Source organism: Peromyscus eremicus, chromosome 14, assembly GCF_949786415.1.
Source record: "Peromyscus eremicus chromosome 14, PerEre_H2_v1, whole genome shotgun sequence".
Taxonomy (NCBI): Eukaryota; Metazoa; Chordata; class Mammalia; order Rodentia; family Cricetidae; genus Peromyscus; species Peromyscus eremicus.
In genome coordinates, this window is record NC_081430.1 from 68,297,088 (window position 1) to 68,324,271 (window position 27,184).

At 46.4% G+C, this 27,184-nt stretch overlaps 1 protein-coding gene across 1 annotated transcript in view; it reads right to left on the reverse strand.

Moving 5' to 3' along the window:
* The window catches only part of Pygl (glycogen phosphorylase L), a 33,248-nt gene that overhangs the window by 778 nt on the left and 5,286 nt on the right, over window positions 1–27,184 (reverse strand). Inside the window, exons 3-19 of the mRNA XM_059279560.1 lie at window positions 25,284–25,362; window positions 22,707–22,810; window positions 18,412–18,543; window positions 14,980–15,091; window positions 14,178–14,260; window positions 10,063–10,206; window positions 9,532–9,624; window positions 8,399–8,545; window positions 7,915–8,078; window positions 7,328–7,442; window positions 6,513–6,614; window positions 6,245–6,392; window positions 6,053–6,111; window positions 5,804–5,945; window positions 4,356–4,563; window positions 3,317–3,451; window positions 2,871–2,937 (exon numbers count right to left, since the gene is read on the reverse strand). Of these exons, the coding sequence (XP_059135543.1) occupies window positions 2,871–2,937; window positions 3,317–3,451; window positions 4,356–4,563; window positions 5,804–5,945; window positions 6,053–6,111; window positions 6,245–6,392; window positions 6,513–6,614; window positions 7,328–7,442; window positions 7,915–8,078; window positions 8,399–8,545; window positions 9,532–9,624; window positions 10,063–10,206; window positions 14,178–14,260; window positions 14,980–15,091; window positions 18,412–18,543; window positions 22,707–22,810; window positions 25,284–25,362 (2,034 nt within the window). The remainder of the gene's footprint in view (window positions 1–2,870; window positions 2,938–3,316; window positions 3,452–4,355; window positions 4,564–5,803; window positions 5,946–6,052; window positions 6,112–6,244; window positions 6,393–6,512; window positions 6,615–7,327; window positions 7,443–7,914; window positions 8,079–8,398; window positions 8,546–9,531; window positions 9,625–10,062; window positions 10,207–14,177; window positions 14,261–14,979; window positions 15,092–18,411; window positions 18,544–22,706; window positions 22,811–25,283; window positions 25,363–27,184) is intronic.

Sequence of the window (27,184 nt, forward strand, 5' to 3'; positions counted from 1 at the left end):
GACAGGAAGGGGGAGAGGGACAGAGATGAGGGGAGAAAGGGGGGAGAGAGGGAGAGAGAGGGAGAGAAAATGAAAATCTGTGGATGGGAATTCTCTAATTGGTAATCCGGCTAGGGTTTCAGTGTTTTAGCATGTAAGCCATATCTTCCATGCGTTATTACTAGGATGGAGAGGTGGCTCATTGGTTAAGAGCACCTGTTACTCTTTTCAAGGACCTGAGTTCAGTTCCCAGCACCCCTACTGAGTAGCTCAACACTGCCTGTAACTCCAGCTCCAAGGGATCTAATTACCTCTCCTGGTCCCCATGGGCACCTGCATATACTCGGCATCCACTCACCTGGACACACATAAGTAAAACAAAAATAAATGGAATAACCTCTCTTCTACCTAAAGGGGGAGAAAGGGACTAATATTCATTATCCATGAGAGGACGTTTGAAGAGGTTTAACCTATTGCTGGGGATGTCTTTCTGTATGCTGTGAATGTGTTGCTGATTGATTGATAAATAAAAACGCTGATTGGCCAGTAGCCAGGCAGGAAGTATATTATAGGCGGGATAAGCAGAGAAGAGAATGCTGGGAAGTAGAAGGCTAAGTCAGGAGATGTTGCCAGCCACTGCCACCATGAGAAGCAAGATGTAAAGTACAGGTAAGCTACAAGCCACGTGACAACTTATAGATTAATAGAAATGGGTTAATTTACAATATAAGAACTAGATAACAAGAAGCCTGCCACAGCCATACAGTTTATAAGTCTCTGTGTGTTTACTTGGGTCTGAGCAGCTACAGGAGCCGGGTGGACACAGGAATACATCGGCTACAACCTATGACTGAAAAAGTCTGGAAAATAGTGACCGTTAGCTAACAGCACCGTGGCAAGCTTGGCTGACCCACTTAGCTTCCCTTGTTCCTTTTGAAGGCCTGTGCCTCATCAGGCTTGTTCTGAATCCCCACAGCTCCACCGGGGTTTCAAAACAGGGTGAACTAAGGTTTCATTCTCAATCAGAAATATTTCAAAATTTCACATTTTTGTAAAAGAATATAAAAATATATTTGATTTACAGCTTCTTAATTTTTTTAGAGCTCTCTATGAGTTTATTGGATGTTATTCAAAGTTGTTAACACATTAGGAAAATTTTTTAAAAAAAGAATTAAACTATCATTATACCCTAAGCTATGCCAAAGTGGAACATGGCAGGTCACTCCGGCTTAGAGACTTCTACATTAAAAAAAAAACAAGCCAGGTGGTGGTGGCACACACCTTGAATCCCAGCAGTCGGGGGAGGCAGGTGGATCTCTGTGAGTTCGAGGCCAGCTTGGTCTACAGAGCTAGTTCCAGGACAGCCAGTGCTGTACAAAGAAACTCTCTCAAAAAACCAAAAACCAAACCAAACCAAACCAAAACACACACACACACACACACACACACACACACACACACACACACACACAACCACCATCACCAACAACAACAACTGAAGTTCATGGTAGGCTTCCTAGCCACTTGGGTCATGTTTACTAACCCTCAGCAATGCGATTACTGTAAAAAGCAGAAGCTGCAGTTCGAACTACGAACAGGCAGGTATGAAGGAAATGCTGCACTCCCGATGGACGGTCTCTGGATCTGGGCTTCGCTTTACCGGAAGATCCTCTGTGTCTAACTGTCCTTGACATTAGTCCTCACCCTCATTCACGGTTTTCTCCCCTGTTCTGGTTGATTTCTATTTCTCCAGGCAGCTGCTCTCTTTCCCCTGAGTTCTTGGGGCTGCCTGGGCTGGTCCCATCCGTGCTCAGGAAGTGGCCAGTGAGATGCCTAGCTCCAGCAACGCCTGCTTCACTGTTCACAGCCGCTGACTGGAACTTGGGTCTAGGCTCCGTCAGGAGATTCATCTGACTCTGCCTAGAAGATGAGCGCTGGCTGCCAGGCAATACAGGCTTGGCAGGGTCTCATCTCACGACCCCAGAGGGCTGCCTCGGGTGGCTGCATGTAGCATGAGCTAACCTGGCCTGTCACCTGCCCTGAGAAAGGAGTGGGAAAGAATGCTCGTGAAGCCCGCCTGGGGTCTCAGCTCAGAGCTTGCTCCTCTGGAAACCCTTCCATACTTTTTCAAGACACTCCTGGAGGGCTGTTTGGCAAGGCATAACTGCACGTGGAGACTTATTCACATAGCTCTAGTTTTTTTTTAAAAAATCATATTTTCAGAGAATACCAGGTCATTTCTTATGCAACTAAACTGTGGCTCGGTCTTGTAATAACCTTGGCAAGTGTTTCAAAACATCGATGGCGAATTCTACCCACCGCCAGTCAGAATCGCTGTGGGGGAAGGGTAAGTCGTCACCTGTATCTTGAACCAGCAGCCTTGGCGACTGTGATGTGTAGTTCTGGTTAAGAAACCTGGGGTTACAGGCTACTTGAGGGGAGAGGGGCAGAGCTCAGCAAGGAGAGGCCCCTCACACCTCTGAGGTCTGTATCCTGAGCAGCTGGGGACAGGCCTGCTACACAGTAAGTGCCGGATGAATAGAAATCACTGGTGATTTCCTTTTTAAAGTAGAGCACTGAAAAAGTTTACAACTGTTACTGAAATCTCAGATTCCAGTATCTGGAATAGCCCTTCCGGTGTGTCTTGTAAACGAGCGAAAAGAGACAGATTTTGATCTGAACATCTACAAAGTTCTCTCACTCACTCTCTAACTCTTCTCTTTTTTTCTTTTGGTGGTGCAGTGAGAGGAAGTTGTCAAACTCAGAGCCTTGCATGCGCTTGGTAGAGTTCTTGTCTAGGGCTGATTGGTCAATGGGGCTCTGTTATTTAGATATCACACAAAGAAAACAATGAACCTTAGCATCCTATGTGAAACCCATCCCATACTCACCATATACAGCTGGCTGACTTTTTCTTGACACTTGACATAGGCCTCGTAGTCCGCAAAGACTTTGAATCTGCATTTGTTTTTTGTATGGGTGAGGTTGGAAGAAAGACAGACAGAACAAATTCATGAACAGGATTCCACTTTAAATCTGCTTTTGCTGACTGTCAAGATGCCTAGCTTACCAACAAGAATGGTCACCGTTTCGTGGTTCCCATATGCAAATATGTCTCACATCGCATGTATGCATGTGAGAGCTGAATGGATCAGTGGGAAGAGAAAAAGGACAGAAGATTTGAGTCTTATTCTCAAGCTTAAACCATTTGTAGAGGGTGCCCTGCCCCCAAGCTTGTGACAGCCAATCAGATCACAGGTCCATGAGTGGGCTGCTGCTAGTTTGAGATGCTTTTGTCCCTTTCTCATGCATCCAGTCTGACCACGGAGGAACCCACCTGTCATGATAAAACAGCATGTTGATAATGTCTTTGAAGAGCTCAGGCTGAGTGGGTGAGAAGAAGCCGTTGTCAATTTGGTCAATGGCTAGCTTCAGTTCGGGAAGGGCCTCGTAATATTCTTTTGCCTCATACCTGTAGTACAGGGTGGGTGGATGGAGAGAGAAAGGCTGTGTTAGTGTGTGATGAGAAGCACACCAGATACCTCATTCTCTGTAAAGTACACACCAACACCAGCATTTTTACAAATCGTTATAGATTTCAGCATGGGTATAACACTAGATCCTAATTTATCCCCTTCCAACTGATTCATCCCTTACAACCAAAAGCATTAAGGAGAGTAGACAATGAAAACTCTAGTCTAGTCTGATAGAATATGGTAAGGTTTATTTTAAAGTAGACTATGGCTCTAAAGAGCATGGTGTGAAGGGAACTAGCTGCTTTCTTTGGACCCATAAAACTTTTGGATTCATAAAAGTTGATCCTACTGCGTGAAACTCACTTCTAAGGGTCAGAAAGTATATTTAACATCCTCTGAATCTCCTGGAGCTCCACTGGGTTCTTGCTTGAACTCAGGTTAAGTAAACCCAACTAGACATGAAGTGAGAACAGACGTTGTTGGGGCGCACCTCTCTTTACCCTCCGTCATGTTTTGGTCCATTACTCAGAGATCTTAAAGGAGCACCAGGTATTGTTTTAGCTTACTGACAAAAACATCCAAGTAGACATTGCTTCCTCTTTTGATCAAAGAAAAAAAAAATCATGGACACAGGCAGCGGGAAGGCTCACTGAACTGCTGTGGCTTGTAGCCATAGCAACTTGCCCATGTATCTGTCCTAAGCATCCTTTAGTTACACTGGCTGAGTAACTAAGGCTAGCTGTGGCTAGGAGGGCCTGCCTCCTCATGGGAGCTGTTCTGTCTCTACATCTCATGAGATCAGGCCTCAGTGGGATGCCTGCATGAGTGACCAGTAAGCCCTTGGACATAATGTCCCTTCCTGGGGGTGACCCGCTCAGCAAAGGGGAGTGGCTTTCTCACCCTTTCTTGTCCAAAGCGGCCACATCATCTATCCTCATGCCAAAGATGAACAGATTCTCCTCCCCGGCTTCCTCGGCCATTTCCACGTTGGCCCCATCCATAGTCCCGATGGTCAGGGCCCCGTTAAGCATGAACTTCATGTTGCCGGTCCCTGACGCTTCCGTGCCCGCCGTGGAAATCTGCTCCGACAGATCTGTGGCTGGAATGACTGTAAGCAGGCCGTGTCAATATGGTGATTTCTTCTCTCTGGATCCTTAATTTTATGTGAGCATGGATCTAGCTGGCCTGTTGTTGATGATGAACACGTGCATACCCTGGTACTCCTTCCGTGGTATAGAAAGAGAGCTCACTTTCTCCTTGACCCAGGCAGTTACTGTACCCTTATGTACCTGTGTGCTTATCACTCTTTCTTGGTCTACACACTTTTAAGAGTGTCTACTGGCTCTGAGCTATAAGCTGGACATTATCTTTTTCCCTTTCCATTTCTGCATTTTTATTTCTTCTGCTTTGTAAAACACATTGCAACTTCTATTTCTTGGCCCATAAAATTCCCAGATCTTTCTTGAACTCTTTTTGCAAGGGAATGAATTGTTCCACTTCTTCCCTTGCTCCTTTCCCTGACTGCAGCTGAGGTGTTTTGTGCCTGGGGCTGGACATTCAGGCTCTGCCCCTTCAGCCTCATGTGCACCCAAATCAGATCTGCCCAAACCTCCAACCGCTTCACCACAGAGCTCAAGCCTGAGTCGGCCTTATTCCGAGAGCTTATCTGTGGATTAGATTTGTGCTCATTTGTATTTTTAGGAACCTGACTCATTTCTCTTTATGCAGAGGCATTTAAGCAGTAACCCCACGGGAACCCAAAATACCACAAAGAGAAAGTGGACTTTTACTTCTTTCCATCTGGGAAGCAGGTGGATACACGGTTGGCCCTGGCTGGTGGGTGGCTTCTCTGCCGTTATGAATTGTGAACAAAGAAAGGTCCCAGCGGTACAGAGAGGGACACTGGCTCCCTGCCTGCTTGCCCCTGTGTGGGAACGCCGTGTTTGATTCTGGAGTGCAGATCTAAGCCTCGTGCTTTGACAGCACCATGTCTGTCCTCCTTCGCTGTCCCACCATGAACAAATGACAATCCTTCCTCCCATGCCGTGATGAGAACCCTCTGAGAGCTGGGGAGCTGGTACGCTCTTTGCAAAACCTGGGCTGGCAGCTGAAAACCCTTCCTTCCATTTGCAGAAAACCCTGGTCCAACTTCAGCATCTCCACCATCACAGGCTCCCCAGTCGTAGGGACCAGTCGCTTGCGAATGCGATCGTGTAACAGCAACCTGGCCATCTTAGGGACCTCTACTTTGTCATCCGTCATGTTGCTAGCCCCCTGGAGTCAGTCTACCCTGATCAAGCCCAGATGCTGCCCCGCTCCTCTCCCACGCCTGGCCACGAGGTCATTACCTTTCTCAGCAAGCGACACTCTGTAATTCTCCAGGAAGATGACTTTCAACTTGCTGCCCACCATGGGGTCATTGTTCACCACTTCTGCCACGGAGGTGATCAGCTTTATGATCATTTTGGCCATGTGATATCCCGGGGCAGCCTTGCGGAAGAACAGCAGTGTGGGGAGAGAAGGACCGATGGATGAAGAAGGCGCATAGCAAGAAGAGATTAGACCCCTTACGTCCCCACGAAATTCAGCCAACTTACTTTGCCACCGATTATGACTGTCCTTGGCACGAACAACTTCTTAGGGTCTTTCTTGATGCCTTCAAAAGACGGAGATATAGACGGAATGAACGGTGGCTGCTGTGGAGATACAGGGACCCACCTCAAGGCTGCTGCTTCCACCCCCGGAAGGGGTTACGAAGAGCAGGGTTGGTGAGCTCCAGGGACACTCACGATTGTACATGGTGATCATGTGCAGGCAGTTCAAGAGCTGCCGTTTGTACTCGTGGATCCGTTTCACATGGACGTCAAACATGGAGGAGGGGTTGATCTTCACCTTGTACTCCTTCTCCAGGAACTGGGAGAACTTCAGCTTATTTTCCTGTGGAGCATGAACAGGCCAGAGTGCCCCCGCCCCTCAGTGGGAAGCCTTGGGTGTCCGCTGGAACCCACGGCCCTCGACTCCAACGTGAGGGCGGAGAGCCCCGTCCGGCACACTCACCTGCTTCACTTTGGCTATTTCCCGGAGGAAGATGTCATCGCTCACGAAGCTGTGGAGCTTCGTCAGCTGGCTCAGGTCCTTCACGTAGTCCTCTCCAATTTTCTACCGATGTAGAGGAAAAGGTGATCTTAATTTGAGATGGTAATCACACCCGTCACGGCAGGTTTTACCAGAGTGTATATGGTGAGTGGCTCTCATGCCTAGCGGTTCACACAATGGTCTGTTTCACTCACAAAAGAGGGTAGGCATCCTACGTGGGAAGAACTTTAAATATAAGAACTTCACACACAAGGGTGACCGAGAAACCCAGGTTCTGTTACGTTTCGGAAGCTTCGTTATCCCGCTACTCGTGGACACCCTGTTCCATCCATGGGTCACACAGACACTGTTGGCCGTGACTAGTTACTCGTAATTTGTGCAACCCTTGTTCAAAATAGAAGAATTTCAAGATGGGGGCTGAAGGGATGGCTCAGTGGTTACGAGCACATACTGCTCTTGTAGGGGTGGGGCGGTGGGAGGGGACCTGACTTTGGTTGCTAGCACCCATATGGGGAGGCTCACCACTGGCTGTGATCCCAGCTTCAGGAGATATGACACCCTATTCTGCCCTCTAAGGGCACCTATCCCATGTGCATATATCTTCCCATAAACACATAACTAAAATAATAATAATAAATAAAAATTTGCCCCTGCACAACAGCATGAGCCGCTTACTCGGAAGCCAGCCCGGCCACAGGTAGGGTGTGTGACACCCCTGTGACTTCATTTGCCGACCCCATCCCCACCGGCCTCCCCTCTCAAGCGCCTCCTTTTACCTCCGCTATCAGATCAGCCAGCCCTGGGTTGCAGAGCAGGAGCCAGCGCCTCGGGGTGATGCCGTTGGTTTTATTCTGGAACTTGTCTGGTTCCAGCTCGCTGAAGTCCTTGAACCTGGTGGAGACAGAAGAGACAAAGGGCTGGCTGGCGCTGAAAGGGGCAGAGAGACCTGCTTGCCCGGCAAAGGTCAGAGTTAGAGTCGGGGAGCCAAGCGGGGGCTCAGGAAAAGTAATCGAAGGTGAAGGGAGAGACTTGGCAGCGGCTATGGCTGCCACTTTACATAGAAGAGACTCATTTGCAATTCAGAACAGCAGCCCCAGATCCAGCCACCTCCGTCTGACTTCCTGGCTGTGACAGATACCAAGTTTTCAGCTGAAAAGTTCATGTAAATCCAGAATTAGGATGGTACAGAGAAGGCATTTTTTTTTTTTTTTTTTTTTAAGGAAACAATTCTCTATATACAAGACAATTCTTGAAAGCCTTTCCCGGGCCCTTTCTCATCTGGAAGCAAAACCCATGCTAACTGGCGCCATTGCTTTCGAGGATCTGGTACGGTGGATCTGGCAGCTCCGGTACGGTCACTCACACTTGGGTCTTCACGATGTCCGAGTGGATCTTTGCTACCCCATTCACCGCGTGGCAGCCCACGATGCAGAGATGGGCCATGTTGATCCTTTTGCCACCTTCCTCTTCGATTAGAGACATCCTCCGCATGCGGTCGATGTCTTTAGGGAACAAGGCCACGATTCTCTAGTCAAAGGAAGACACAAATCTTGCTGGCGGCTGGGGTATTAAAGCAGTCCCCAGAAGCCACTCCTGCCCCAAGCAAAAATCTCTGATGGAGGGAGAAGAGACCTTCAGAGAGAGAGCAGAGCTAGCTGTGGAGATGCCAGCTCTCCATTTACACGTTCAAAAGCACGGGTTTACCAGAGCCCCACTCAGACTTCAACGCTTTCTTCAATGACTGGAAGACGCCAAGGCCTCGTTTAGGAAGGGAGAACACGGTGGCGATCTTGGATACGGTACAGCCGCATTCTCCCGAGAGGCAGGCGTCTTTCGGAATGACTCACATCTAAATGCTTCTGATTGATCTCATAAATGATCTGCAAGTGTCGAGGCAGCAGCTTCTCCACCAGTTCCACCGGCCAGCGCTCCAGTGCCTCCGGGAGCACCGTGTGGTTGGTATAGGCGAAGGTTTTCTTGGTGATCTCCCATGCCTGCAGGAAGAGAGGGTTGGTTTCTGTCCCTTCAGGGCACGCCCCCACAGAGCTAAGCACTTCTCTCAATGCCCGCTGTGTGCCACGGGTGTTTCTGAATGTGCACAGGTAGGCACACTCGACCCACTGAGTCTTCAAATGGTCCAGGTCACAGTATTTATACTTTATGTTTTCCGAGAAAGTAAAAGCTTTTTATAAAACTGTCTAGTAAGATATTAGACAGCATTCTGATAAAACCTTCTCCATGATCACTATGTATCTTTTATTTACTAAATACTAAATACTCAAAGTTGGGGAATAGAACTTTAAGTAACACTTAGCAGATGCACAGGATGCTTAAAATTCTGCATTTTCAAAGAATGTTGAAAATGTCCCCAGGCTGGGGACATCGCTCAGTCACTGAAGGGCTTATGCAGAAGCATGAGGACCTGAGTTTGGTCCCCAACACTCCTATAAAACAGCAAAAGCATGGGAATACAGAAACAGGAGGATCCCTGGGCTCACGGACCAACCTCCTAACCTATGTGATGAGGCCCAGCCTAATAAGAGACGTTGTCTCAAAAAACGAGGTGGATGGCCCCGAGGAACAACACCCAAGGATGTCCCCCGGCCTCTACATACAAGCACGTGCACCCCACCCCCATACACATACAAATGCCAGCTCCCAAAGCTAGGGGGTGCTTTTAGTTAGCTGTCTTCTGGTCTAGAAAATTCAAATTTCAAATCATTTGAGAAACAAAGTATGTTCAACACAACATAATCCTTAATGTGGCTACTGGCCTGCCTCTTGCTGTGATTGGAGCTAGTTAGTTCTTAGTCTTATTTCCTGTGAAATGCTAAGGATGGAGATATGTTGGCATACACCCTTCAACTGTGAGAATCTAGCCACAGAAGAATCTATTTTGAACAGAAGAAACAAAGGAGTTTTTCAGGAGTCCCTCAACCCAGATATTCTGAATGGTTTCAAGATAAAGAAGCTAGGCTACCTTAGACCAGGGCAGTTTTTCAATATCCACAAAAATCCTCATCAGCTCAGGGATGGCGAGCGCAGGGTGTGTGTCATTCAGCTGGATGGCTACCTGGGTAGAGAGAAGACATTGATGAGTGAATGACGGCCCAGGGTCTGGCTTCCGGTCCTCACCAACGTCTGGAAGGAGCGCTAAACCAGCGGTTCTCAACTGATGGGTCGCAACCCTTTTGGGGGTCGCATATCAGATATCCTGTATATCAGATTCTTATATCACAATTCACAATAGTAGCAAAATCACAGTTAGGAAGTAGTAATGAAATAATTTTATAGTTAGGGGTCACCACGACATGAGGAACTGTGTTAAAGGGTCGCAGCCTTAGGAAGGATGAGAACCACGGCTGACCAAACAAACCTCCCGCTTCCTGGGAAATGTTTGAATGAAACATGTACTGTGCCTGCCTGACATTCTAACCGCTCAGAGACGGTAGCTCGGATGGACGACGTCCTCCCCGTGGGCCTCGCCTACGGCCACAGTCTGACCACTCACCTGATCTGGAAAGGCGTCGAACACGGTCCCCACACCATCCTTGGAGCCAAACTTCGAGGCCTTGAAGCGTCGGATGACATCCTGCAGGGTCGCAGCCACCACGAAGTACTCCTGTTTCAGCCTCAGCTCCTTCCCTTCAAAAAACTTCAAGCCAGGGACACTGAGTGAGAGGGGGTCGTGGTGGAGCCGTGACCAAAATGTGGTCGGTCTCCCCTGCCTAGGGAACATTAAGGAACCGAGAGGAGGCCCGGTGAATGAAGAAATATCAACTTCTGCTTCCCCGAAAACCTGTCTGCATGACAGGCAAGAGCTCTTGGGAGAGTGTTCAGATACAAGATAAAGAGGCTGGGAGAGACCAGAGTAACACTTTGGTTTTGTTTTTAAAATAAATTTGATATAGTTTTTTTTTTAAGGATCTATTTTTGTTTTTAATTTAATCATGTGTGTGTGTGTGTGTGTGTGTGTGTGTGTGTGCGCATGCGCGCGTGCAGTACCCTCAGAGACCAGAGGGGAGCATCAGATTCCCTGGAGTTAGAGTTACAGGTGGTGTAACCTGACTGTGGTTGACAGGAACAGAACTCCAGTCCTTTGCAAGAGCAGCCATTAACTGTTGGGCTATCCCTTCAGCCCCGTCACCCCTTCTGTAGGTGAGAAATAGGCAGATGAGTGGAAATCGAGTCAGAAGACCCAAGAAGCCAACTCTTGCCCTGGTGGTAGAGAGGAGCCATGAGGCACTTTGGTTTGTATATCAGAGCTCTCCCGCTGAGAGGGGGGGATTGCTCAGAAATCAGCAGCGCTAACTCCTTTGAATGTAGGGGTGCAGATGGAGAGAAAGGTCGTGTGAGAGCTGCCTAACAGACAGCTGACCTTGGACCTCAAGAAATCCTGCCATTGAGCCATTTCCTTTCCCAACTCAGACAGAAGCAAGATTTGTAGGAGATGGTAATTCTCCAGTGAAGGGCACAGCTAAGGCCGGATGCCAATGACCTCTTACGGACAACTGTGGCGAGTGGGCAGTGAGTGAAAGTTGATATACGGAGTGTTGAGAAGCTCGAGTCTTCTCCCAAGTAAACTGCAGAACACAGACAGCTGCTGTTGATTCCACCAGAATCAAGTGACTATGTACACAAACTAACCCGATCAAAACTACGCTGTACTTCTCAGCGACAGCAAAACTGGCAGGCAAAATGAGCAGAATCTGTTCCGTATCCAGGCAAACTACCAGTGTGGTCAGGACGCAAATGCTTCCTGAGACACACAAGGTCTCAAGAAGATTCAGCTCGCAAATGCCTGTCCCCAGGAGGTCTGGAAGAATGTCTACAAGAAATGGTGAGCCCACCCAGAACTGAAAGACACAAGAACCGAGAAGCAATGGCCTCAGTTGGGAGGTGGGTACAAGCCCCTGAATGGTGAGGAGTGACATGAATTTATACTCGGCAAACACCAAGTGCTGAGCCCGGTGAAGACTATGGTACTCATACTGAGAGAACCGGATGGGAAACGTATTTCTGTGACGGGAGGAGTAGATATGAGAACATGAGGCTTATGCTTGTGTTTAGTAGTGTGTGTGTGTGTGTGTGTGGGGGGTGTCAAACAATTGTGGGCATGGAAAAATCATAAAGTAGCAATAACTTCGTATTATTACTTCATGAAGTTTTAACTACATGGAAATGGACGGCTGCTTGCATTTCCAAATGTGTCTTTCCAAACATGTCTATGCACGACAAATATAAGAGAAATTACATTTAGTCATTAAACTTGTCTGGGGTAATAGTAACAATGAGACTTTCTAGATGGTAGAGTTACAAATTTTTTTCACTTTCCTCATTTTATATAGCTTAATTTTTTTCCTAAGGGCACATATCACTGTACAATTTACAATGAAGATATTGTAAAAATAATAAAAAGCACTATGGCTCTGCTTACGTTGAAATCAAACGTCTTTTAATCCAGAGAACTGTTCAAGTCCTAGCAATGAAATTGTTAATTAAACATGATCTCTGTCTTTAGTGGTGGGGAGATGGAAGTGAGGACAATTTCTTTAAAAATTGTAAGGCACTGTATTTTGGAAATCTGGATAGTTCAGTAATTCTTGATTTGAGTCCTAAAGATGAATCAGGATTTGTGAGATAAACACAGAGGAACAGAGGAGTTCTTGGTGGTGCTTGCCTGGGGTGGGAGAGGCAGGGTGGTCACTTCACTGCCCCTGGACCCTCACTGCTGGGCAAGGTCATGGGAGATGAGTCAGAGTACTGTGACCAATTTGGGAGGAAGTCAGGGATTCCTCCAATCCTATGTCTACCTGGCACGTGATCAGAAGCCTCTCACGGCCTTAAGCAGGGCACACAGCTCACTAGAATCGGAGTAAGGAGAGCAGCAAGGTTCTTGGAAGAAAGGCTGAAGTCTGAACATGGGTTTGGGCCATATTTAAAAAGAAAAATGAATTTTGTTTCACAAAATGTTTTGAACCCACTCTGAAAAAAACAAAGCAACACCGAGAAAATATCTTGAGGGCTACTTTAACCAAAAGTCCTGTCTTTTTTTAAATCTTATGCTAATTATTACACCATGCTGATTTCTATAGATGAGTATTTCCAGGTCAAGTCAGGTTTGGTTCTGACAAAAGGCAGCCCCGCCCAGTTACAGAATTCTGCAGGCCTGGGGTTGGCCAGTGGAAGACTGCAGACTTGGATGCGTTCTTAGTCTGACTACCAAAGGGAACAATCTTTTGCTCTTGAGTTAGTGACTTCTCTGAAATGTACTGACAGAACTGGGTCTTTTTCCAAAAGAAAAACAACATATAGCATTAGGTTCCGAAAAGTGTTGCAGCAAACCCATGTACTTCTCCTTCCTCCCCTCTCAGAGCCTGTGATTCACCACCAAGCAAACATCCAGTCTAAATTGCATCCTGGTCCCAGAGTCCCTGGTTTCTACCACCACTGTGAAGCAGAGTACTAATCTGGTCGCTTCTCAAAGTACTTTCAGGAAGAATCATTACATCTTCAAGAACACGATTTTAACCACAGACAAACTGGAGTTATATATGCTTAACTCAGCTAAGGATTTGTAGTGGCCGCTGCAGATCTAGTTCCCCACAGCAAACAAACACCAAGTTGTTAAGCTGGTCATACTGGTACACATCTGTAATCCCAACACTTGGGGGGCAAAGGCCGGAGGATCCTTGAGAGTTCAAGTCTAGCCTGGCTTACTTAGTGAGCTCCAGGCCATCCCGGGCTGGATAAGAGATCCTGTCTCATGAACAAAACCAAAACTGGTGAGAAGGCCCAGTGGGTAAAGCGTCTGTGGTGAGAACGTGGAGACCTGAGTGTAAATCCCCAGAATGCTTGTAAAGCGGGGAATGGGAGGGGACTGTAATCTCAGTGCTCTGACAGGTATGGGAGTAGAGACAGGAGAATAGCTCATGGGCTATCCTGGTATACAGAGCAGTGGACAACAATAACTAGAGAGGAAAAACCAAAACCAAAACCAAAACCAAAACCAAAACCAAACAAAACCACCTCATCTCAAAAAAGGCAGAAGGCAAGACCGGTATCCAAAGTTATTCTCTGGCCTCCACCTATATGCCATGGTTCATGCATGCTTGCATATATGCAGACAGACAGAAAGACAGACACAGTTTTTAGAACAGCAGTAGGATAACCCGATGTAGGAAAAACTCAAGAATCCAAGCTAGCAGCAGAAAAGGCAGACATTAATCCATGGGTCTGATCTTAGGCCCACCATGACCTCTCCAAGCCTGGGGCCAGAAAGCCAGGAAGAGCCAGGTGAGCACCAGAGGAGACCAGGAAGGGAGTCTCTCCAATTCTAACGTAGCCAATGAAGCTTCTATCGGGAAACAAACCAGGCTTTCTTAGCATTCCATTCATCTTTGATATCCAGGTTTTGAAATACATCTGTGGATCTTCCCAGTTGATGGGGCCACTGATCAAAGCAAAATACCAAATTTGATCTCATGAATTGCACAGCTTTGTTTTCCTTACTTGATAGGGAGGGGAACGTGATGGAAGGGACACAGCTTATTCCGCACACGTGTTTCACAGGTTACTGGGGAGGTTCTGGGAAGTAAGTGTCTAAGCTGGCCCTGCGTCACTCACATTGTCATTGGGGTAGAGCACTCTGGAGATATTCTCGGCCAGGTTCCGATCCAGCACAGCCTGAATGTAGTCTCCAACATTAACTGAAAGGAATGTAGAAAAACCGTAAATAGACAAGCCAGGCACTGTTGGAGCAAGTCCCTTGATCTCATCTGATGTCCCACCATGCACAATTCCTAAGATTTCTAAAAATCTAAAAGGGTTTCAATAAACTTTAACACTGGCCTTCCCAGGAGAGTTCAAGGCCAGACTGAAGTTTGGCTTTAAAAAATGTCTTCCTTACTTGCAGCAAAACAAAAACAAAAACAAAAACCCAACCAGTTTAGTCAGGCATGGTGGGTGGTACATGTCTTTAATCCCAGCACTCAGGAAGCAGAGGCAGGGGGATCTCTATGTGTTCAAGCACCAGCCTGATCTACATAGCAAGATCCAAACCAGCCAAGGCTACTTAGTGACACCCTGTCTCCAGAAACAAACAAACAAACAAACAAACAAATAAAGCCTTCTCAGTCACTGAAGATGAAAGATCAAAGCTTTTTTCTTTCTTTCTTTTTTTTTTTTTTTTTTGGTTTTGTGAGACAGGGTTTCTCTGTAGCTTTGCACCTTTCCTGGAACTTGCTTTGTAGACCAGGCTAGCCTCGAACTCACAGAGATCCGCCTGCCTCTGCCTCCTGAGTGCTGGGATTAAAGGTGTGCGCCACCACCGCCCGGCTTGAAGGCTTTTTTCTTAACCTCAATTTGTCTTTAACTAGCCATCATTATGCAGTGCACACAAAGAGAGCAGAGACCAGGCTGTACGTACAGTCTTGGAGGTTAAAGTCATTTGGTGCTCGAGCTGACCAGAGGCGCATAGTGTTCACAGTGTTGTTCATGTACCCAGGCACGGGGGTGTCATAAGGCAGAGCCAGGACCACCTGTGGGATTAAACACCAGCAGTTGCACACAGTGTCTCAGGTTTGATGACGGAAGGTGAGCAATGCCTGAAGGCTCCAATGGCACTCTATTCCTGAGAGCATCACATACTCAAATTGTGTAACTCAGAACCAAGAGGTGTGTCTCAGGACCAAAGGGAGTATTGGAGGTCATGGTACTGCTGATCTCTCATAATATTTCTACCCTGAATCCCCATGTGCTCCTTGCCCCAAAGGAGGAACACTGTGTTGTGGGATAATCTTTGTGTACACTGTGAAGATGTCTCTTTACCAAAGCACTTTCTGATTGGTTTACTAAAGAGCTGAATGGCCAATAGCTAGGCAGGAAGAGGTTAGGTGGGACTTCCAGGAGAGAGAGGAACTCGGAGATGAATCTAGGCCAGTGAGAGATGCCAGTGAGACATGGAGGGAGTTGGGCATACAAAATGAATGAGGGGTAAGAGCCACATGGCGGAACATAAATTAATAGAAACAGGCTAATTTAAGGTTTAAGAGTTAGTTGGGGAAAAGCCTAAGCTAAAGGCCAAGCTTTTATAAGTAACAAGTCTCTGTATCATTATTTGGAGGCCGACGGTCCCACCAAGAACTACTACAACACTGGAACGGACTGCTGTGGTGTTAGTGGTAGAAAAAGAGTTTAAGATAATAAACCACGGTGCATCAGCAAATGAGCACACATGAATGTGACCCACTGAAGGGCAGTAGCAGTCAGGGCAGGCTCTGTGTAGGTCACTCAATGATCTGATGTCGAATATGCTAAAATTCAACAGAACAGGAACGTGACGGAGGTACATCACACGAGGCATTTCAAATGTCATGTTAGCCAGCTTTTTTGATGTTGAAAAAGCTGTTTTGGTGACTCCTGCCAAGTCAGGTGATAGTTAGCTGAATTGGGTCCAAGATGCCAGCTGTGGAAAATCTAGAACCGTCTTTGTGACAGCCATTCAGACAGACGGATGGGAAGTGAAGTGTTTCACGGGGCATTTAAAATTCACATGAAAAATGACCCATTTTCATTCCTTGTCTCATCGAGGTTCAAGCGGGGAGAACAGCAGGATGATATGATACATCACTTGGTCCAGCCCACGCACTGTGCCCCTTGACGTGATAAATCACCCTTACTTGAATGTCTTTCGCGAAGAAGTCAAGGTCTTTGCAGAATTTTTTTAAGCACGTTGTCACCCATCAGGAGGTATCATTCGTAGACTGGGCATGGCTCTGGGTTTAGACAAGGCTTGCCCTCCTGCTCCTTCCCAACGTTACAGAGGCAGTCCAAGGAACACCCAGCTTGGATCTCCTTTCAGGGGCTTCTGAGAGGACTTGTCCCCTCACAGTTCACCCCAAGGCTGTGTGTCATCTCTGGGATGCACCAACATGTTGGAAACACTACAGCATTTCCAAACAGGTATGCTCTAATCCCTCAGCACGACCACTTGCTCAGCACAGTGCTGCAGCCTACCACTTTTCTGAGAACTCTTCCTTCCGCTTCTCCTTCATAGGCAGCCCCCTGTACCATGCGGACCTCCCACTTCTTCCTGCTGCTCCTCCTCTTCCTCTTCCCCAGCTTTGCTCCCACACATCACTAGGCCAGCTAATTCCCTCCGGTATCCGCTTCCCTGCGGGTCTGAGTTACACAACAGCGGATAAACAGTTCGGCCTGTTGGAAGTCGTTCCCTGCATGCTCTGAGCGTGTCTGGCCTCATGCTGGCTGACCTCACCAGCTATGGATGTGGGGCTGATCCAGGTGATGACTCTCTCACCCATAAAGTCCTGCAGGGCTTCGGCCAGCTCATGTACAGCATCTCTGGCCCACAACCTTGCTTCTCTAAACATAGAGACAAGTACTTTGTAATTGAATTTCTGGATTCGCCATGGAAATATCCAAACTGGCTCAGCACCAGGCCCCCTAGCACAAATAGAACACTTCCGGAAGTGATTGTGTAAGCTGTATAACTCTGCATAGATCAGGAGCTAATGAAGTTGTGGGTACCAAACTCTACACTACATACTAGTTTAATACCAAACAAGCGCGCGTGCGATTTCTTAGAGTGAATTCACTGGTCTGTTTATAGTTCGCACGACAGCATTTGTGACCAAGTGCAGCTTAGACTGTGGCCAGATGTGAAAAAGAAAATAAACAAAGCAGGAACTTACCTTTACATCAACGCGCTAGTCTACACCCTACGTCATTTTATGTGTTAGTTCCTTACCTGTCTCTTGATGCGCCATGTAAGTTCACATTCAGATAGGAAACATTTTTTTTTAAGTCTTATTTTTCTGAACTTTGAATATCTCTCTAAGGATTAGCAAAATAAACCAGCAGTTAAAAAAGAAATCAGCTATAAGCCAGGCAGGCTGAAACACGCTAAGACGTTTCACATGGAAGGGCATTATTTCAGTTGCTTCTGAGGAATGACTAGGATAAACACCAGCTGAGACCACTTTCATTAAGCAAATAAACCAAGTGAAGCTGCGCTGATTGGACCAGGCAACCCAGTGGAGAATGGGGTCAGTCGCCAGAAAACACGATGACACAGAAAAATGCCAAAGGACTCGATAGGATTCTGTGACAGGGCCATATGCAAACTGAATGGTGGGACAAAGACTCGCTCCGGAGGAAATACCCTTGAAGAAACAGCAGCGTCACTTTAAAGGTGATGACGGAACGCAGATCCAGCACCGTACACTGACTGCGCCGTGAGCTGAAGCCTCGGCCATCTTTTGAAAACTACGGTACTGAAATGTCCAGTGACGAGCCGAGCAAAAGCATTTAAAATTATCCTACTTTGGTATCAACAATATTTATAAAACCAGAGAAACTAAACATCCAGAGAGCTAATCGGCGAAGCACTATCAAGCTGATTAATATCTGATCAGGCTGATCGCAAAATGACCCTGGTACATCAGTTAACCTTGGGGAAGTCACTTTCCTCTTGGCCTTAGTGCCCTTATCTCCTAAAGGAACCGCAGCATGAAGAGGAGAAGCATGCTTATTAATACAATTTCACTCTGCTATTGGATGCTCAAGACATCATTCTTTTTCTTTCTTTTTTGGGGGATGGTGGTGGTTGAAACATGGTTTCTCTACATAGCCCTGGCTATTCTGGAAGACTGTAGTTCAGGCTGGCCCCAAACTCATAGAGATTCATCTGCCTCTGCTTCCCGAATGCTAGGATTAAAGGCGTGTATGCGCCACTACGCCTGGCTGACCCTTCATTCTTGATGTCGTGTGGTGCCGCACACTGTGTGCTCAGTGGAGTGCCCACTGTGCGGCGTCCCATGTCCCGAGAACACCTCCTCACCTGGGTGTCGACCCACTTTGTCCCCGTCTGGGTGTGTTCGACTCTTCCATAGAAGTGCACAGGCAGCATGAACTCAGGGCGAGCCTTCTCCCAAGGGTTCCCATGTCGGAGCCAATCATCCGCCTCTTCTACCTGGAAACGGACATGGCTTAGAATTCACTGTTCAGGAGACATGGTCCTAGCCCTTCAGTTACACCACAACACAAATATCTTTTACAGACACTCAGGAGTCATGCTTTGGAAAGGAAGTACGCCGGGCCTTCCAACGTCATCTCATCTTTGTTACTGTCTGACATCCTAAGACAACCACAATGCTCACTGACAATGACATGCGTCTTATGTGTGTTGTTGTATTCAATTCTTACAGCAACCCCAGAGGAGGAAACTATGACTTCTATCTTTTCAGAGGCGAGGAAATATGACAGCCGGAGGTCACACAGAAGGAAGATGATAGAGCTAAGATACCTTCAGTTCTTTTTTTTAAATTGAAAACATATAATTGATAAGGAAATCTAATCAACGAAATAAACCAGATGTGTAAAGTCTTACTGCAGGAATATAAGACATGAAAAATAAAGGTAATATAACAAATATTTAGCCAAACTAACCAAAGGAAAGAGGGAGAAGACCCAAATTAATAAACTTAGAGATGAAAGGAGAATCATTGATAGCCTTCAGTTCTATGATTCAGAGCCCATGTCTTCACATCTAGGGAGGTCTTCTAGAAAGGCTAACCATTGAGTTTCTGGACCACATGGTCCAACATGAAGTTTTCAGTCAAGATTCTGGTGCCTGGAATGTACAAAATGAGCTAAGAAATGCTTCTTAGAGACCACTCTCTTACTAAAGCTCTTTTCAATTCAGGTACAGAGAATCTCATAGTCTTTGCTCACCTTAATCCTTATAGAACTTTGACTTGGTAACAAACTATCCATTATGATTCATTTTGAAGATGCCCTACACTAAAAAGTAAGGAACTCATTTTATTAACAGTTTCAACTTTCCACAAGTTTGTATGTTAATCTGTAATAAACTGTTTCTTACAAAAAATATCAACCAGAGTTCCTCTTTAGGGCGTTCAGGATATCAAATTAATTTTGGTTTGTAATAAGCAATCAAGACTAAGACAATAACACCACTGTATCAAGGAAGTGTGTTTAATTAATTAATTGAGCAAACACTATCCATCATTTGTGAAGTTTTCCAGCTGATGAGAAGATTCAGGGTAAAGCACATGCTGAGCAAGCTTGAGAACCTTGGTTGGGATCCCCAGCATCCACGTATAAGCCAGGCATGGGGTGAACATCTGTAACCCCAGCACTGTGTGGAGGGGTATGAAGACATGGATCCAGGATTCATCCAACTAGCCAAATCACTGAGCTCCAGGTTCACTGAGACCTTGTCTCAAAAAATAAGGTTGAACCCAGTGGTGGTGGCCCACACCTTTAATCCCAGCACTTGGGAGACAGAGGCAGGCGGATCTCTGTGAGTTCAAGGCCAGCCTGGTCCACAGAGTGAGTTCCAGAACAGCCAGAGCTGCACAGAGAAACTCTGTCTTGAAAAATCAAAACCAAACCAAAACAGAAACCTGAGAAAAGAAAGTCTTAAACAGCCTGGGATGCAGTGAGTACCACACAGTCTACTTTCCAGGGCAGAGGATGAGTGCCTTAGTCATTTGGTGAGGTGGTGTTGAAATGATACTGAAAACCTCTGTGAAGCCCATTGAGAAACAAGGAACTCCAGTTACTTCTTCACTGGGAAAAAAAAATCAACTGTCTCATTTCTACAGCCTTTCATGTTTATAAAGCACACACCTCCTATGGAATATGAGACATGTAGAGGAACAAATGGAAGATAATAAACACTCCCTGAGACCCCATGTTCCAAAGGTAATTAATGTTGAAGCTTTGGTATATGCTCTTTCCTTTAAAAAAAAAAGATTTGGGGGCTGGAGAGATGGCTCAGAGGTTAAGAGCACTGACTAGTCTTCCAGAGGTCCTGAGTTCAATTCCCAGCAACCACATGGTGGCTCACAACCATCTGTAATGAGATCTGGTGCCCTCTTCTGGCTTGCAGACATACATGCAGGCAGAACACTGTGTACATAATAAATAAAATCTTAAAAAAAAAAAAAAAAGATTTGTTTATTTATTTACTTATTAAATGTGTGTGTGTGTGTGTGTGTGTGTGTGTGTGTGTGTGTGTGTGTGTGTGTGATGCATGGGTATCACATGCATATAGGAGCCCGTGGAGGCCTGGAGAAGGAGTAAGATCTCTTGGAACTGGAGTTACAGGTGGCTGTAAGCGTCCACATGAACAGACCCTGGCTCCTCTGCAAGACCATCAAGAGTGTTAATCTTAACCCCCAGCCACATCTCTTGCTCCTGAGGTATTTTCCTTCCTGAAGCACTTTCTCTCCTGGTCTCGCCTGGACAGTTGTTGTCTGTCCAGATTCCTTTCCTCCCCAAACAACATAAATGATTTTCTATTTTAATAAAAGCACTCAAGCATGGAGCAGCGATGGTTAGATTCCCGTTTTATCTCAGAGCACCCCACTTTTATGGGGGCTAGTCTCCTGTTCCCAAGAACCTATTTGTGTGCCCGCTGCATGTCCTCAGAGTAACTCTGTGGAGTCGGCATCCATTCTGAGGATGAAGACAGAGGGAGGTAACATAATCAAGGTGGCAAGCTTTCTATGAGGAGCAGAAATTAGATCTCAAGCAGGAGTTAGTGTCTGAGTTCTTCCAGTCCATGTTGCCTCACAATTTTTATTTACTTAGAGCTAGGTTAAAAATAGACCACACTTATCCTCAGCAAAATTTGGAATTTTGCTTACAGCTTACATGTCTTTCAGACTCCGTTTCCAGTAGCCTCCTTCCTAAACTTTGTTTTCCACCCAGTGTTCACACCCAATCTTTTAGTTCCTTCCTTCCTTGGTGACAAGTACTGGGGGAGGGGAAAGCAGACCTCAGAGCCCCCAACCTTACTTACCCTTGATAAATCTGCTCCATTTCCTTACCCAGCCCAACCCATGAACTCTCTGCTGTTAGACCCCCAAGTGTAGGCATGCTTACAGAGCTCAGCTTTTTGGAAATGCAGTTTATATATTTTTATCAATGGTGTGTATGTGAAACACAGACAGGAAGTGGGCACAGTCTATACTTAAGATCAGGGGAAACTCCAGAGTGGCCTTGACCGAAGACTCAAAAAGCTATGAGAGATGAAAGAAACCAATACCTGAGATCTAAAACGGTATAACCACAGTCGTCTGGGTGGATTTGTGCACACTGATATAGAGCAGAGTATTAAATATGTGTCACGTTTATTAACAGCCAACAAGATTCCCTAATCTTATTGTATAAAAGGACGTTCTGCTCACGTTATCTTATAAGACAGTCATGCGCAGGAGGGCAAGACTCACATGTACACAAGAATACTGAATGAGGACCCAGAAATCTGCAGACACTGACCCCTGTTGACCAACAGTACGATCTGAGGAAACTACTCAGTCTTTCTGTGCTGCAAACTGGCTAACCCACAAGCCTTCTTTCGCGTTTCTGTAAGCTTCGAGATGAAATGTTGCACATGTAAGCCATCCACAGTCAGGGCTCCGTGGTCAATTTTTCAGAGTTCCCTGTGAGGCCTCACTCTCAATGCAGCAAAGCCCAAGACCCTACCCTGCTCCCAGGAATGGTGGCAGTCACTCCAACTCTGTGAGCATTCACTATAGAGCCTCATGGATGATTTATTGAAGATCAATTTTCTTTCTTTTTATTAAAAGATTTATTTGATTATTTATTTATTTATTGTGCACTGGTGTTTTGCCTGTATATACTCTGGGTAAGGGTGTCAGATCCTCTGGAACAGGAGTTACAGACAGCTGTGAGCCGCCATGTGGGTTCTGGGAATTGAACCCGGGTCCTTTGGAAGAACAGCCAGTGCTCTTACCACTGAGCTATCTCTCCAGCCCTGAAGACTATTTTTCTCATCCATCACACAAGAGGCATATATACTGCTATTGCTCTCCTTTTGTAGACGGCACAGTTGACAGTCAAAGAGGTTAAGAAATGGGCCATGGGCCAGCTAGTGAGAGTCAGGTACTGTGCCAGGCCTCCTGGATCTGGGGTAAACGGCACTGACAGGCTCTCAGCTCAGGCAACTTGTCCACCATCGTCAGCCGAATGCCGGAGAAATCAGTGGTGGGCTACAGGGAAGGCTCACTGCACCTCGGCCAGAGCACAGAGAGCGAGCTCCTGAGGAATCAGGTAAAAGTCAGGAAGAGGTGGTTTGCATACCTGCCATCCGTCCCGGATCTTCTGGTTGAAGATCCCATATTCATAGCGGATGCCGTAGCCATAGGCTGCGAGTCCCAGGGTTGCCATGGAGTCCAGGAAGCAGGCTGAATTCGGCCACGTGAACAAAAAGACAGCATCAGCAAGTGTAACATCAATGCCAAGCCTTTCTTTTAAAAACCTGAAGCCATACAACAGTCTTCTACAGGAAACTGTCGGTACACCCCAAAGGGTTACATTAATTTGTCTGTCCCTCTTGGGAATTTGAGCTGTCATGGAATGAGGAAACCTAGAGTAGGAATTCAAACTGGAAGGCTACAACTCACACCGTAAGGGTCTGCGTTAGGTTCATAGCCTAACTCTAAGACAAAGCCATAAACACGAAGCCCTAAGCCTAGAGTAAGCCTGATATGACCAGCCCCTGCTTTGTCTGACCAGTGGCTATTCTGGTTCCCTAGGTCCTGACGAGTTCATCCTTAGAGCCTGAGCAGGTAGGGTTCTGACTTTCACAGTCAGGGAAGAGACTAAGGCATCTGAGAATTACTCAGCCTCGGTTGCTGCTCTGTTTTCTGACCTTCCCAAATAGCAAAGGAGTGTTGCCATTGTTTGTTTTGGCTCTTTTGGGGGGCCCGCCACCCAGCTCCCAAATAAATCACACACGAAGGCTTATTCTTAATTATAAATGTTCAGCCTTAGCTTGGCTTATTTCTAGCCAGCTTTCCTTATCTTAAATTATCCTGTCTACCTTTTGCTTCTGGGCTTTTTTCATCCTCTTACTTTCGTAAATCTTACTTTTACTCCGTGGCTTGCTGATTGTGTAGCTAGGTGGCTGGCCCCTGATGTCCCCTGCTTCTCTGGCTCTTTCTAGATCTCTTCACTCCTCCATCTCTCTCCTATATATTCTCTCTGCCTGCCAGCCCCGCCTATCCTTTCTCCTGCCTTGCTATTGGCCAGTTCTTTATTAGACCATCAGGTGTTTTAGACAGGCACAGTAACACAGCTTCACAGAGTTAAACCAATGCAACATAAACAAAAGTAACATGCCTTAAAATATTCTACTACAAAGGAGCAAGGCCCTTAACGGCAGGTCCAGAGCAGAGTGAACAGTGCTAGCCAATATCGAAGAGCTTGGGTTTTACATAAAAGCAAAGAAGACCAATTCCTATTCTTAGATAGGCTTTCCACTCACTCAAGCTGTCACCCTCCCTATGGCCCAGGCAACCTGGGAAATCCTCAGATGAGCAACGTCACAGGCTGATGGCAATCAGCCACACTAGAGCACACTGCCGGTAATACTGAAAGGTTTCCATAAAATCAAACGGATGCAAATGACTTCCCAGTAACCTGAGAGGGGATGCAAAACTAAGAGACTTTAAAGAAGTACGGTAGCATCCCCTCTGATTGCCTCCTCTAAACCCATGCTCCTCCCTGGGAGCCGTCAGGTACATTTAACATTTAAACTCAACTTCGTATTTGAATCCACACTCTCCCCTGTGTCTCTCTCTATACATCACTCAAATAAGACTTAGTTTTTTAAGAATATAGATGGCGCCGCTCTGTATGGGTTCTAATGGAACTTGCTTTGCTTTGAGCGCGGTGATTCACGAGGCAAGTTCATCAATCAAGTGTGTCTACACGGGTAGGCTACTTTCAGCCAGTTTTAGAAGCAGCACTATAACAACGTTTTCCTCTTGTTTTGCCTGGCTTCTTGTGCACACGCTGCATTTGTTGTTTGCTTGGGAGAAACTCTCCCGAGGAGTGGAAATGCTTGGTTACAGGGTGTGATGCGGAATATCAGGTCAACCAGGATCTAGAACAGCTCAAGAGACAACTCTCTGGGTATGCCTGTGTGGGATTGTCTTCATTAGTTGAGGTGGGAAATCCTACCCCGAGGGACCCTGAACTGTATAAACAGGAAAAAGCTGGCTGAGCATGAACGTTGACTTCCTTCTGCTTCCTAATGCAGGCGCATGTGACCAGCTGCCTCAGGCGCCTGTTACCGTGACTTTCCCACTGTGCCTTGGAACTCTGAGCAAAACTAAACCCTCCCCTTCCTTAAACTGCTGGATATTTTGTTGCAGCAAGTGGAGCTAGTATTATATTTTAAATATTTTCTTCTCTGTTTGCTGAAAAGCCATTCCTCAAAGAAAGCAAGGAACTCAGTTTGTATGCCTACGAAAAGAGGTCTATTAATGACATCACTGTCTGCCAGCCAATCAAAACAGCAAACTGTAGCGTGGAAGGCAAGACAGAATTTATGGGAATTGACCAGCCTTGAACAAACAGCAGTGAAGTAAACGGGTGACTATGGAAACCCTTGAGTGAACAGGAAGGATCTGGTTAGCTCCGGGGTTTAAGCAATGTCTGAAAAGGCTTTAAGCAACATCTCTTTTCTTGAAGTTCTCTCCTCTCTGTGGAGTTGGTCAGCCCACAGTGGGAGGTCAAGACCAGATACATCTACGGAGGAGTCGTGCTTTCTCCTTCTAAGAAGCTGGCTGGCTCTTCTAAGTACAGCTGTGTATGGCACCCGGGAAGGCATGGATCACCCAGACAGTGTAACACGTTCCGGCTGTCACTTACCAGCAAGCCTCCCTAGACCACCGTTGCCAAGCCCAGCATCTTCTTCAATTTCTTCTAACTCCTCCATGTCCAATCCAAGCTGGGGAGAAAGGAGAACACTATTGGACTCGGATACACACGCAGGCCATTCCAGAGACAATAGCCACTTCCTAAAGTAGTGGCCAGGCATCAGGGTGATCTGGCGTCGGTTGGCTTGAGGTCTGTTCTGGCATATTGACTGCAGAAGCTGGCAACTGCTGGTGTCAGTGGTTCAAGATGGAACAGCCAGGCATGGAGAAGCATGAGTCCTAGATGTCCACTGTGGACCATGCCACTTCTTGATATTGACCCTTAGCTAGATTGCTAAATCCCCCTTGTAAAAATGTAAAGGATTGCCGGGCGGTGCTGGTACATGCCTTTAATCCCAGCACTCGGGAGGCAGAGGCAGGCGGATCTCTGTGAGTTCGAGGCCAGCCTGGTCTACAGAGTGAGATCCAGGACAGTCCCCAAAACTACACAGAGAAACCCTGTCTCGAAAAATCAAAAAAGAAAAAAAAATGTAAAGGATGAAAGTACATACCTAATTTAGGGTTGGGAGTCAAATGATATTGTATAAACAAAGCAATAGCATTAGTTTTGGGTAGATATGTCATATGTCAGCTATTATTATTTAAAAAAAAATGGGGTCAGTGAGATGGCTCAGAGGGGACAGCCATCTGTCTCTACTTGGGGACAGTTGCTAGCTCCCCTCTCCAAAGTGCTGGGGATCACACTCCTGAAGCCACTAACACTGGGTCCCATCAGAGTTCTGTAGCCCAGGGCATGCTGCACGTCACTTATTTTATGAGGAAACTGATGTTCTCATAAACCCAGTGGCCTGTTTCCTGAGGACTACATGATAATCTCACCCAGCCTGACTAAAGGGTAGTCTGCTATGAAATAGCGGTGTCCTTATCTGAAAGTCACATACCCCACCCCTCTCCTCTCCTCCCCTTCCTCTCCCCATGTGCTTGTCTAGGACAGAGGACAACTTTGAGTCAATGCTATTCTTCTACAATGTAGATCTCAGGGCTCGAACTCAGGTCACTAGGCTTGGCTGCAGGCACCTTTACTTTGGATAGCTTTTCATGGGAAATTAATTTCCATATTGACAACATATGCATAAGAAGGAACTGCCTAAAGTGATGCCCCATTTTCTCTGAGCCACTTTTCAGAGTGGCTCACCCTTACCCTTCTACCCCATTACTTCCTTATGTAAGTGTCGATTAATTAGGTCTCACAGGAACTCAAACATGGCTCTGCATCATTTCACAAGGAAGGGGCTTTTGAATTTGCTCCCTGGTTACTAGGGATTGCTGGATCCTTATGCAGCCAATGGTGCATGCTAACTAGCACTCATGATTTTGAAAAGTTGCAGAGTGGAAAATCGGGAAGAAACTCTAAACCTTGACCATACAGAAGCAGGTCATGTGTACATGCAACGCCAAGAAGGTATGCAATTGTTTTTGCTAGTATTAGGGGAAGTGAATAAAGGGAAGTGGAGGAGAGCCGAAGAGGTTCTCTGGCAGGAAGTGCTCTACCTACCCCACATGATGGATGCTAGCCCTCAGTGATAAGCAACAGGCCATACTAGGGACCATCCCAGCCCTGGGAAAAGGAGAATTCTGACTCATGTGTCATTTAGACTTGTCTTTGTAAATATACGCTCCTCCTTTCGGTCACATCAGAAAGGTTTTTGGTGGTGAGACACCTGAGGGAAGAAGGGCTGGATGTGTCATCCATATAAACAAATGAGCAAGTTAGGACTGCCTTAAGAGGAACGTGTGTTTCACAGCTCATCAGACAGGAGAGAAACATGACAATGGATTTTCAAAAGCTTATCATTTTTACGTTGTCTGATATGTGAATAACTGTCAAGCTTT